Source organism: Anguilla rostrata, chromosome 12 (genome assembly GCF_018555375.3).
Source record: "Anguilla rostrata isolate EN2019 chromosome 12, ASM1855537v3, whole genome shotgun sequence".
In the NCBI taxonomy this organism is placed as follows: domain Eukaryota; kingdom Metazoa; phylum Chordata; class Actinopteri; order Anguilliformes; family Anguillidae; genus Anguilla; species Anguilla rostrata.
The window spans coordinates 2919886-2932615 of NC_057944.1; the positions used below are offsets into that span (position 1 = coordinate 2919886).

The following is a 12730-nucleotide window of genomic DNA, read 5'->3' on the forward strand; positions in this document are numbered from 1 at the left end:
AGCAGCACAGCAACAAACTGAGCACTAGAAAAATCAGCAGCACGCCCCACAAACTGAGCACTAGAAAAGTTAGAAGCACAACCCACAGACTGAGCATAGGAAAAGTCAGTAGCACAGCCACAGACTGAGCACTAGAAAAATCAGCAGCACGCCCCACAAACTGAGCACTAGAAAAGTTAGCAGCACAACCCACAGACTGAGCACTAGAAAAGTCAGCAGCACAGCCACAGACTGAGCACTAGAAAAGTCAGCAACACAGCCACAGACTGAGCATAGGAAAAGTCAGCAGCACAGCCACAGACTGAGCACTAGAAAAATCAGCAGCACGCCCCACAAACTGAGCACTAGAAAAGTTAGCAGCACAACCCACAGACTGAGCACTAGAAAAGTCAGCAGCACAGCCACAGACTGAGCACTAGGAAAGTCAGCAGCACAGCCACAGACTGAGCACTAGGAAAGTCAGCAGCACAGCCACAGACTGAGTACTAGAAAAGTTGCTTCCCTGTCCGTGGGCTCCTGGCTCAAAGGGGTTCTCTCAGCAAACAGGAACCCAAACCAGGAACTTTTAAAATAGAGGGGGAAGCTTAATTTATACGCACGGCGTCTGAGCGGCAGGAAGTGAGGTAGGGGGAGTGCACAGTGCGCACCGGCTGGGCTTTATTTGCCCTGTCATGACTGCCATGCTGGGCGCTGCCCGGCGTTCGGCAGCGGTTTAGGGCTTCTGCCAGGCTCGGGACACGGGCACTGTATCTGCCCCTGCTTGCCAGCTGCACACGCTCTGTTAAACCAGCTTGGCCTTCCCATTTCGGCTCATCCTGCCACTTCGCATCCAAAAAAATATTGTCGTTGCCTCGCAACACTTCCTGCCACTTCAATTCCGTGCCACTCGTGTGCCTGAGTAAATGTTGTGCATTGGGCAAGTGAAGCTCATCTACTGCATCTCCCTCATAAATAGGGAACATTAGGGGCAATGGGACTCCTAAACTCCCACTCTCCCACACCCAACACACGCTAATTGTGCTTTATTAGTGTCTGTATACACACACGTAACTGGATTTATTACATCACTGGAGACACTGGGGAGCTGTCTCTGCCCTTCTTGCCCCTGCTCTCTCCTTTACAACCCCTCCCTCCCTCACACCCCTCCTCCTGCTGCCATCCTGGCTCTGCTCCAAGGGAAGATGATAGAATTCCCAGTCACATGACTCCTACCAGCCATGTAATCAAATCTATTTCCTGCTTCACTTAGCAACAACAACAGAGGGTTACCATGAACCCTCAGGCAGCCATATTAGGAACTTGAAAGGGTACTTCAGAGGGGCTACATCAAGTCTTTGTTCAGAGGGGGAAAATGACCATATATTTGCATAAAATCACCAAAGCAGCCAACATGAATCACACAACACTGTAGCCATGGCATGGGATCGCATTTTGCAGCTTGTCCAATAAAACACAAATGTGTTCATGCCAAGTATATGTTCTGTCAGAAAAAGCATGCCTGTTTAGTGTGTTATAAAAAGGAACTGTTTTTGAAAGAATGGCCCATTTGCTGAAAGGTCAGCACTGCTGATGCGGTCAGGGGCATTTCGCATCAGTGGGGCATCAACATATGTGGCCTCACTGACAATGTGTGCTCACGGGGCAACGTTTTCCTTTCCGAAGTGCGGTGCTGCTGCGTCTCTGTGTAAGGCTGAGGTCATGCTGCCGGGCGTGCTTTGTAATCCCGCTTGACATGGTGCTGGCTCGGGTCCCAGCTGGAACACTGCTACTGAATCCAAGCTGATTCAGTTGTGTAAGTGGACACTGCGGCGTAGTAAACATTGTGACATACCTTGGAGTGAAATCTCCGCCTGGAAAAATGCTTAGAGGAGGTGTGCATGGGGTATTATACATTTGGGTTGTCATTCTGTGTGAATGGGGTGTGTGTACAGTATCATTCTGTTTCTTACGTACGTCTCCAAAGCATCACAAAAGAGAGTTCTGTTGTGCACCTGTGCAAAGATCACACAGGTAAAAGGCATCTGGCTTTCATGCTAGCCAGATGGCTCTGAGAAAACAGCGGTCCATGTTGAGGCTAGAACTAAGTGTAGGCCTCATAGGAACCCAGCTCACCAAGCGGATACAGGAAGAGCTGACTAGAGATCTGAGATACCATTCTCTGGACATACTGTACCACAGCACTGACCTGGATGCAGTCTGAATCTTGCCGGTTCAAGGTCTTTGTCAGAACACGTGTGGTGGAGATACAAGAGCTTGCGGACAACAGCTCCTGGCAATATGTAGATTCACAGAATAATCCCGCTGATGATCCTACAAGATGGATGACCTTAAAAGACCTTGCCAAAGAGAATAGGTCAAGGTCCTGAATTCCTGCATCAGCCTCCAGACACATGGTTTTTAAACCCTCTGCAGAGAATCTCAAAGACTTACAAGGTTTAAGGAAACCCTTGTTCTGTGGCTCAACCTCTGCCACACAGCTACAGACCCCTGACATGTATTGAAGATTTGAGTCCCTTCTCGAAATCACCTGCAGAGGCCTTCATGGGGAGGCCTCCATTTTTGGTGAACCAATAGCTGATGAATATGAGGAAGCTCAAACCAGCATCCTTGAGCGAGCCCAGCAGGAGAGCTTTGAAGAGGAGGTGAATTGTCAACCTGTAGAAAGACCGGTATGTCCCAACCTGTAACAGGATACTTAATCTTGCATCAGAGTATGACATCGCTAATGGTTTCATTTGCGTTAGAGGAGGCCTCTGCCAGTTAGATCACTTGGATGTCGATGTAGTACGCCCCATTGTGCTAGACCTGAAGCGTCCAACTACTAATCTCATCATCTGCAAGCATGAAACTACAGTAAGCCACCCTGGATCAGAGAGAGTGTTTGTGGAGTTCTGGATATTTCAAGGCCTCAAGGCAATGCACTGCCATCAGCGTACTTGCCCTGAATGCCACAAGTGGAGAGGGAAGCCAACAATCCCAAAAATGGAAAATCTCTCAGAAGCTATGTCTCTTGAAGACAGCCAGAGCCTTCTGTTCTATTGGGATGGATTGCGTTGGACTATTTCTCCTCAGGTGTGAAGAGATGGGTCATTATCTTCAAATACATGACCACAAGAAGTGTCCACTTTGACATTCTTCAGTACATGAATAAGGATACATTCCTGGTGGCCTTATGACAGTACACCACTCATCATGGTATCCTATTTGAGATTCTTTCGTGGACAAATTTCCGAGGACGGCATTCAGAGCTCCAAGCTAGCTTCGAAGCAATGATTACCGATTAATAGAGTCTATTGGTGAAATGGCAGGTTCTGGTTCAACCCACGCAATGCACCACATTTCAGAAGAACATGGGAATGCGAAGTGAAGTCCATCAGAGCTGGACTTTACATAAAGCTCAGCTCTCAGACAGTGAGGAAGAAAGGGGCTTGCACCCTATTGTTATTGTTATTTCTATTATTATTCAGCCTTATTTCCTTTTCCAGGAAAATTCAAGTAAAATAAATTAAAAGAATGATGCACTCATTAGATGCACTCATTAGATTTTCTCCTATTTTGAATTTTGTGGGAAGCACAAAAAAAATCTCATTTTCATGAACCATAAGTCCAAATGACGAAAAAAAAAAGATGTAGTATATTTGTACTGGTCCCTAACATGTTAATGCTCACATGAAAACAAAAAGTTCCTACATTATAAAACAACCGTTCTACATGCAAATTAATCAGTACCATAAACAACACAATATGTAAATGAGGCTGTCTTTTATCTTTAAGCTAATCGTTCTCAATCATAATCATAAAAAAGTACTTACTCTGCCTCTCATGAGCTGTAAGGCCAATTAACATAAAAACAACCACTATACATGTATCTATAAATATATCAGTGCCATAAATAGCTAGATAGGTAAATGAGGCTATGTCAGTCATCATTATGCTAATTATTTTCAAACTTGGTCTGCATCAACAGACATAGACATAGATATGTACCTATGACATAGATATGTACAAAGTTTGAACACAGTCAATTATATTGAAAACATTCAATATAATCTGCATTTGCTGGCCATTTTTAAATATAAAAATTATGTCACTGTAATTAAATTCAGATTTGGTCTATTGGCTTAATATTCTGAATGAAAGGGCTTAGCATTATGAACAAGACAAAATGAGAACGTTGTCAATACCTGAAAAACAAAGCTGTTAAGAGAATATATATCAATTATATTGAAAAATAATACTGATAAATCTTCTTCTCATGAAGCATATTTGATACTGGCATGATACTTGGCACAGATCAAGTTTGTTTTGGTTTTAACCTCATTTTAAAGTTGCTTTGTAGAAAAACATGGCTGCCACAAGAGAGTTCAGTCTAAATCAGATGTTGGGATCTATATTTACTGAATATTGTATGAATCCTATTAAGGAGAGTGTTCAATTTGTGCCCCAAGAAGTTTTTAGAACAGTAAATAGTTTTCAATGAAATAATGTTGAAGTAGTGGATGAAGTTAACTGTGTTAACTGAATTTGTAACAGAAAAGTTGTTTTGTGCAAAAAAAAAAACAAAAAAAAAAACAAGGCCGCCACCAGAACTGGAATATTCTGAATTGTCAGCAATGTTTTCTATGGAGCTCACTCACGTGACATAAACTTTCAATTCATCAAACTTTTTTGCAAAGATCTTAGGCTTGGAAGACAATCACCTTTTACCCTCTTCTTCATTCATGTCCAGTATAGTGTGCAAGTAGGCTTGCCCCCTTAATTACTTCTTGCGGCTTTGTATGTTATTATTTATATTTACAGTAATATTATTTACCATATTATTCCTGTTTAATGTATTGTACCTAATTGTTAGAGTAATATATCATCCTAAATGATCTGTACTGTATTCTGTGCATAATACCAAATTAATATAAATATAGATGCTTACTAGTAATACGGAGTGATGGTAATTAATTTAGTAGATCTCCAGCCCCCTTTACAACCGCACATCTGTCATCATCACAAATCATTCCTACTATTAAGCCACACCCACAGGAATAGAAGACGAAACTGTATGTGACTTTGTACTATCATGTGCGGTGCTTTATTAAAAGAAGATAAATGGGTGTCCTCTTTCCGTGTCCTGACCCAACACCCCATACTGATGACTAATCCTGAGTCAGTAAACCGACACCCTTGCACTACATGGGATTTGTGGGGTAAAGGGCATTGTGTGTGAATAGGGTTTGTGGGGTACTGTATGCGTGTTTGTGGGATACTGTTTGTGTGTGTGTGTGTGAATGGGGTTTGTGGTGTATAGTGTGTGTGAATGGAGAGTGTGGGGTACATTGTGAATGTGTGTGGTTGGGTTTTTTATGGGGTACAGTCAGTATGTGGGTGTGAATGGGGTTTGTGGGGGTACTATATGTGTGAATGGGGTTGCTTGGGTATGGTGTATTTGTATGTGTGTGTAAATGGGGTTTGTGGGGTACACTCTGTGAATAGGGTTTGTGAGGTGCAGTGTGTGTGATGGCTCTATTGTGGGGTACACTGTGTGAATAGGGTTTGTGGGGTACAGTGTGTGAACGGGGTTTGTGGGGTACACTGTGTGAATATGGTTTGTGGGGTACAGTGTGTGTGATGGCTCTATTGTGGGATACACTGTGTGAATAGAGTTTGTGGGGTACAGTGTGTGTGATGCTCTATTGTGGGGTACACTGTGTGAATAGGGTTTGTGGGGTACAGTGTGTGAACAGGGTTTGTGGGGTACAGTGTGTGAACAGGGTTTGTGGGGTACAGTGTGTGAATAGGGTTTGTGGGGTACAGTGTGTGTGATGCTCTATCACTATGCTTACAGAGGACCTGGAAGAGGAGATGGAGGGGGAGAGCTTACAGCAGCTCAGTGACAAACAGAGGCATCAGCTCAAGCACAGAGAGCTCTTCCTCTCCCGACAGCTGGAGTCCCTACCTGCCACTCACATACGGTATTGTGCAGGCCACACCCCTTCACACCAAGCCTCTCTGCTGATATACGCTACTGTTATAACTACTGTTAACTGATAACTGATAACTACTGTTCCCTAGATCTGATCTGACTTTGTGCACTGGGGAAAGCTCCTAGCCATTCAAATACTGAAAAGATGTATCGATCAAGCACTTGCCAGTCAAGTCTGGTAATGCACAAGCCCCACCCATAGCCTGACAAAAGGTGACCTATAGGATTCACCCCTTTGCCCAACTGTTGGGGCAAGGGTCTCCAACCTGGTCCTGCAGGACTGCCAAGTCTGCTGCTTCTCTTAGGTACTCCTAGCACTTAATTAATCAATTAAAATGGCTGATTACTCACCTCAACTCACCTTTTTTGGGTCTGAACCCAAATTTGTTGATTTTAAGGTGGAAACATAAAGAGTAGACCGTGTCAATCTTGGGGACCAGCCTATAAGACGAATAGGCCCCATCCCTTTCCCAGGCGCGCAGATCCAATCAGCTGTGTCCGTCATGACGCATGTTCACCGTAATCCCACCCACTTGCTCTGAGTTCGGTGCTGTTGTACTGTCTTCCCAGCACTCAGCTCTGTGTGTGTTTCGCAGGGGGAAATGCTGTGTCACCCTGCTGAATGAAACAGAGGCTTTGTTCTCGTACCTGGAGAAAGAGGTGCGTATCAGGACCCCTCCCGCTCATCGAAGGGGGAGGGGCATCTGTGCAAACCAAGCGCGCACTGTGAGCTCACCAACGTGTAGTGGGTTGAGACGCTTTGGTTGGGCTCCTGGCTCGAGTACTCATCCAGACCTTCATCAGTGTAAACACAGCGGCTAAACGACCGGCGCATTGAATATCAGCACCTCAGGATGAATGCGTTGGCCACGCAAACTGGGGCTCGTTTCACAAAAGCGATATGCAAGGATTTTAACTTGCAGATTGCAATTTCTCATGAAAAAAGCTTTTCATGAATATGCCTCACTCGTGTTCCTTTACAAAAATAGTACCTAAACGTTTTTTAAGTGGCATTTTTCAATTTTGGTGGATTTGGCAACATCTGTGGTGACTGGTTGTCACAAAAGTTCATTTTCACACAACAAATTCCATTCCAAATGAAGCTATTTACTAGGAGCACATCGAGAGCTTATTTTTCTTAGAAGACAATACAAAGACTGCCTAGAGACAACCACAATGTCGTATGGCATATTAATATTGTGCAACATATCAAACCTAATTTTAAATACACTTTTTAGACACTTGCTCTTTTGCGTTCATCATGCAAGTTCCTGTGCGTGCATCGTCATATTTGAATACTCACACCTAACACCACCAGTGGAAAATATAGAGAATAGTCACACATTGAATCGATAGTGCTACAAATATGCCAGTGTGAAAAGGTATCTCACATGATGTTTTTTAATATGAAAAAAATAAGGCACTTACACTTTAAGTCGTCTATTAAGTGCATCAAGCATTTTTCAGGTATATTTGAAATATATTTAAAGTACTTAGTTATAAAATACTTTAAAACTAAATTTGCCCATTTTAAGTATACTTACAGTATTTCCTAGAATAGGAGATAGGGCTTCCATTTTTATTAACAATCTTAAAGTGTAACAGCACGGGGGGTGGGACCCAGGCGCAGAGTAACAAAAGACAAACTCAAAAAGGCAAAATTAACAAAGATTTTACTAACAAAAAGGGCAAACAAACAGGGAACAGACAAGGGCACGAAGGCCAAAACACAAACTCAAAAAAAATCTAAATAAAACAGAAAACAAGAGGAACTCACAAACACAAACAGGGCAGAACACGGGAAGGCAGAGCACAAGGGAAGGTCAAACAAAACACAAGTCAGGAACAAAATACAGGTAGGTACATACAGTTTGCAAACAGAATTTGGGAACAAACACAGGAACAAGAAAATGAAAAAGTCCAAAAACACCAGAACACCAGGGCATAGGCACGAACACATGGATTACGAACAAACAATCAGAACGAACCACAATGATCCAGCACCTGAGTCAAGGGAGGGGGAAACTTAAATAGAACAGACACTGACGAGACACAGGAGGGCACCATGAACAATCAGGCCACAGAGAGGGAAGGGAAAACGAGACAAGCAGCAACCAATAATAGGACAATTGAAAACAATCAAACAATTAACACAGGGGGAGCAGGACACAAAACAGAAGTGCCGCCATCTGGCGACCCAACAAGGGAAACACAGACAGGAAAACAGGACCATGACATAAAGGCAATAAGTTATGTTTGGCGGTATGGCTCTATTCTAGGAGCTCTCCCACCCATCCACACAAGCATGCATGAATAATTCAGGGAGTCGCAGCAGAAAATCTCCAAAAGAACCATACACCAACAGCTAGTAAGGTGGTCTCCAGCTAACATGATGCCTGTGTAACAACTTTCGGCTACCGGAAAAAGGCATTCATCTAGTCAGCTTGAGGCCATCCTGACATTACATGGATCAGTGGCTGTGTGTACCAACAAGCATATTGGACTTTCCCCTGGAAGGCTTCAAGTAAGATTAAACTAAATCAGGGGAAAATACTACGTGTAATGAGGAAAACTGGGAGATGTGTATGTCCAAGGCTGTTTTTACTAGTGATTTAATATTTAATATGTGTACCAACAAGCATGTTGATATTTCCCTGAGAGCCAACATTAAACCAATTCAAGGGAAATATGCTTCTCCAATATCAGTGTACATGAATCTTCACTTGCTGCCAGTGAAAAACAGAAGCTGCCATGCTTGAAGAAGAAGATAACCAATGGTCCACAGCTTTCACTGTGGATACCGGTCGTACTGAAAAAAACATATATGAGGATAGGAAAATCTGGATATATACATTAAGATTTGCTCCACCACCCACTCAATCAGTGTTTTGAATTATCGTTATTGTCTCAGGAGGGATTTTGTTTTGCCCCTGGGAGATGAATGACTTCCGGGGTTCCCTCTCCCGCGGCTGAGGCCTCTCTGGCCACGGTTCAGTTTCCCTCCGCCAGGTCACACGGCTGCTGTGGAGGGCTGGGTTTGCCGAGGCCCTGGGCTGTTAGGCCACGCCTCCAGAGTGGCTGGCCCTGTTAGAGCACTGAAACGCAGAAGCCAAAAACAACCCGGATAAATGAAACATTTGCCCTGGTAAAGCGACCTGTATGAGCAAGCTTATTAAGCTAATGAGTTATTTAAGAGCGATCTGCCAAGGGTATATGAGTCCTTGGAAAAAGTATCAAAGGAAAATTTATGAATGATATTAAAGATTTGATAAGAATAGCTTCAGCTGGCTGTGGTTTGTTCTCCACTGAATGATGGTCTGGATCATGTATTTGTCCTGTTGGAAACTTGCTGGAATTTCTTTGGGCTGTGGATGGTCGGGATGAGCACGAAGCAATCACACACAGGCTTTGAATAAAATTTATTGGCTGCACCACTAACTGAAATCACGGGCCCACCTTCTCCAAATGTAACATACAGTGGCTGTAACACTAATGGATGGAATAGAAGATGACCTATAACCACTCACTTTTAAATTCATAAAGAGTAGTCGTTGTGTGGAATAGCTTGCCAGGTTATGTAATAAAGGCAGAAACTGGGGGTTTTCAAGATCAGGCTTGATACGGTACTAGATTCTGTCTAGTTTGTAATTAAACAAAGAGCACTGGGTACCCTTTAGTGGTAGGAAAATGGTGGGCATTGTTGGGCTGAATGATTTGTTCTCATCGTTATGTTATGTGTTATATGTTATGTTTTAGTTGTATGTCATGTTATATGTCATGTCATATAATATCACATAATGTTATGTTATGTTATTTTATGTTATGTTATTTACAGGACTAATTTAAGTTGAGTAGCTTGCTCAAGCGTGTAGCAGCAGTTCCATACCTACCGGGGAGTCCAATCCTCAGACTAGACCACAAGTTCTGTTCACCATTATGCTACACTGCCACCTACCCTCTCCAGACCTCACTGAGTGTAGGGTTGCAGGAGCACAGGGTTCAATATGAGTGCCATGACTTGCTTGGTGTGAATATGCTGATGATATTGGCCTCAAAACCTTCTTCTTTTGGTTTTTCCACTACTGGATGAGTGCTCTAGGGTCTCTAAATTTCTCTGTCTGTGGCTGTTTTTCCATGATTGCGGCCTCCCACAGGATTGCTTCTTCTACTGTTTGGTGTACGACCCCCAGCAGAAGACCCTGCTGGCTGACAAAGGGGAGATCCGCGTTGGCCCCCGATTTCAAGCCGACATCACTGACCTGCTTAAGGAGGGTGAGCCACTAGTTTAACAATTATACATGTATGCTTATACTTTATATATGGTAAATTGTGTTACACTTGTGTACAAATCCTACAAATGTTCACCATTAAGAATAATTTAAATATGAAAATATGAAATTTAATGTGAATCATTTTGTATTCTGTGATGTGAAATTGTCTATACTAAAAATATATTCTGCAATTAATCGTATTAAATTCTTATTTCATGTTTACCTTTTCAAACATGTATTAGCACTTACAGTTTGTTCAGAGGGGTTTCTACACAGCCATGGGATCAGTTTGTTAAACAATGTTTGGTTTTGGTGCCATTTTTTTGTTGATAATTACACCAATGCAAAAAACAAAAACAAAAAAAACAAAACATGAAACTCTCTATCGCTGTATGATTATCATACTTGCATTTTTATTCTTGATTTATGAAGAGCATTGTGTTTGCACAGACATTTACAATGATCCTTAAAATGTGTGTAAGATTATTTAATTTATGATTATTTTATTTTACATTCTTTCAGTCTTTCATAGAATGCTCAGAATTACACGATTGTATCTGCAACTAATATAGCTTTGACATATTAAGCTTTAGATGTTCAAAATCATATGTCATAGGATTGTTTACGGCATGTTTTCACATGTTAATTGCAAATTTTTGACAGAAGTCTGAGAGAAGCCTGAAAATGACAACATTATATCAGTGTGCAACTATACAAATGTGACTTGCTGAGTTTTTGTCCCCTGTAATGGTCTAAACTCCAGGTTGTAGCTCTCTCACTGTGAGTGGCACTTGGTCTTTCTGTGAGTGGCACTTCTGCATCCTGATTTGTTTATCAGACTTTAGCAGATGTTTTTTCAGCCTCTGCTAATGGAAAACTGCACAGAGGCAGAGAGGCAGCACTGAGTTGCCAAATATGGAATTGTCCTGAAATTCCAGTTTTATGGAGAAGACCCCTCTGACCTTCATTTAAAAACAGTTACCTTTCTGGGTGGGGATGTTATTCGCATCACCAAAATATGGGAGGTTTCAAAATACACCAGGATTTGGAAACCTCTGCCATAGCTAACCAAGAAAGATGGTGCAAAACAGAAGTTTGTTTAATTTGTCCTCATGTCCTGTAAAAGAAAGAAGTGTTTGTACTCAGTGTGAAAATCCTGGTTTGTGCAGGAGAGGATGATGGGAGAAACCAGGCAGAACTGGAGACCCAGGTGTGGGAGCCGGAGAGCCAGCTCACAGACAAGCAGATCGACCAGTTCCTGGTCATAGCGCGGTAAGCAGCACTGGAATCCTATCAGTTCCTGGTCATAGCATGGTAAGCAACACTGGAATCCTATCAGTTCCTGGTCATAGTGCGGTAAGCAGCACCAATCCTTTCAGTTCCCGGTCATAGTGTGGTAAGCAGCACCAATCCTTTCAGTTCCCGGTCATAGTGCGCTAAGCAGCACTGGAATCCTATCAGTTCCTGGTCATAGTGCGGTAAGCAGCACCAATCCTATCAGTTCCTGGTCATAGCACGGTAAGCAACACTGGAATCCTATCAGTTCCTGGTCATAGTGTGGTAAGCAGCACTGGAATCCTATCAGTTCCTGGTCATAGCATGGTAAGCAGCACTGGAATCCTATCAGTTCCTGGTCATAGCATGGTAAGCATCACTGGAATCCTATCAGTTCCTGGTCATAGTGCGGTAAGCAGCACCAATCCTATCAGTTCCTGGTCATAGTGTGGTAAGCAGCACTGGAATCCTATCAGTTCCCGGTCATAGTGCGCTAAGCAGCACTGGAATCCTATCAGTTCCTGGTCATAGTGCGGTAAGCAGCACCAATCCTTTCAGTTCCTGGTCATAGTGCGCTAAGCAGCACTGGAATCCTATCAGTTCCCGGTCATAGCGCGGTAAGCAGCACTGGAATCCTATCAGTTCCCGGTCATAGTGCGCTAAGCAGCACTGGAATCCTATCAGTTCCTGGTCATAGTGCAGTAAGCAGCACTGGAATCCTATCAGTTCCTAGAATCCTATCAGTTCCTGGTCATAATGCCAAAAGGCATTATTCATAAATTTTGAGTTATACATTTAGGCTTCATTATGTCTTTCTTACACAGGGTCTACCCAGCATGTAATGTTTTAAAAAGCCACTGCACAGAACTCTTGGTTAAATGTTTTGCTCAGTGAAGCAAAAAGTGCGTTGTGGTTTAGGGATTTAATCCAGGCCCAAGTCTGTACCACAAATAAACATGGTAAGGTTCATCTTCACACATGCCTGCCTGTAGAAGTTAGCATAGCGGGAAGTGAGAAGACTGCTGGTTCAGAAAATATGAGAATGAATATATAAGTAAAATGTTTTTGATTTACAAATACGGTTGATTTCCCTAAGTTAAACAAACAGATTGCATAAAATCTTGCGCAAAATCGCAGAGGGATGGCTCTTGCATAATGGGCCATATTGCAATTTCTTACGTAATGCTTTTCATAACACCTTGTAATTAAA

General features: G+C 42.8%; 1 protein-coding gene across 1 annotated transcript in view; it reads left to right on the plus strand.

Annotated features, from left to right (window-relative positions):
• The window catches only part of LOC135236940 (metastasis-associated protein MTA1-like), a 67634-nt gene that overhangs the window by 24433 nt on the left and 30471 nt on the right, over positions 1-12730 (plus strand). Inside the window, exons 4-7 of the mRNA XM_064303550.1 lie at positions 5837-5963; positions 6571-6634; positions 10129-10246; positions 11415-11517. Of these exons, the coding sequence (XP_064159620.1) occupies positions 5837-5963; positions 6571-6634; positions 10129-10246; positions 11415-11517 (412 nt within the window). The remainder of the gene's footprint in view (positions 1-5836; positions 5964-6570; positions 6635-10128; positions 10247-11414; positions 11518-12730) is intronic.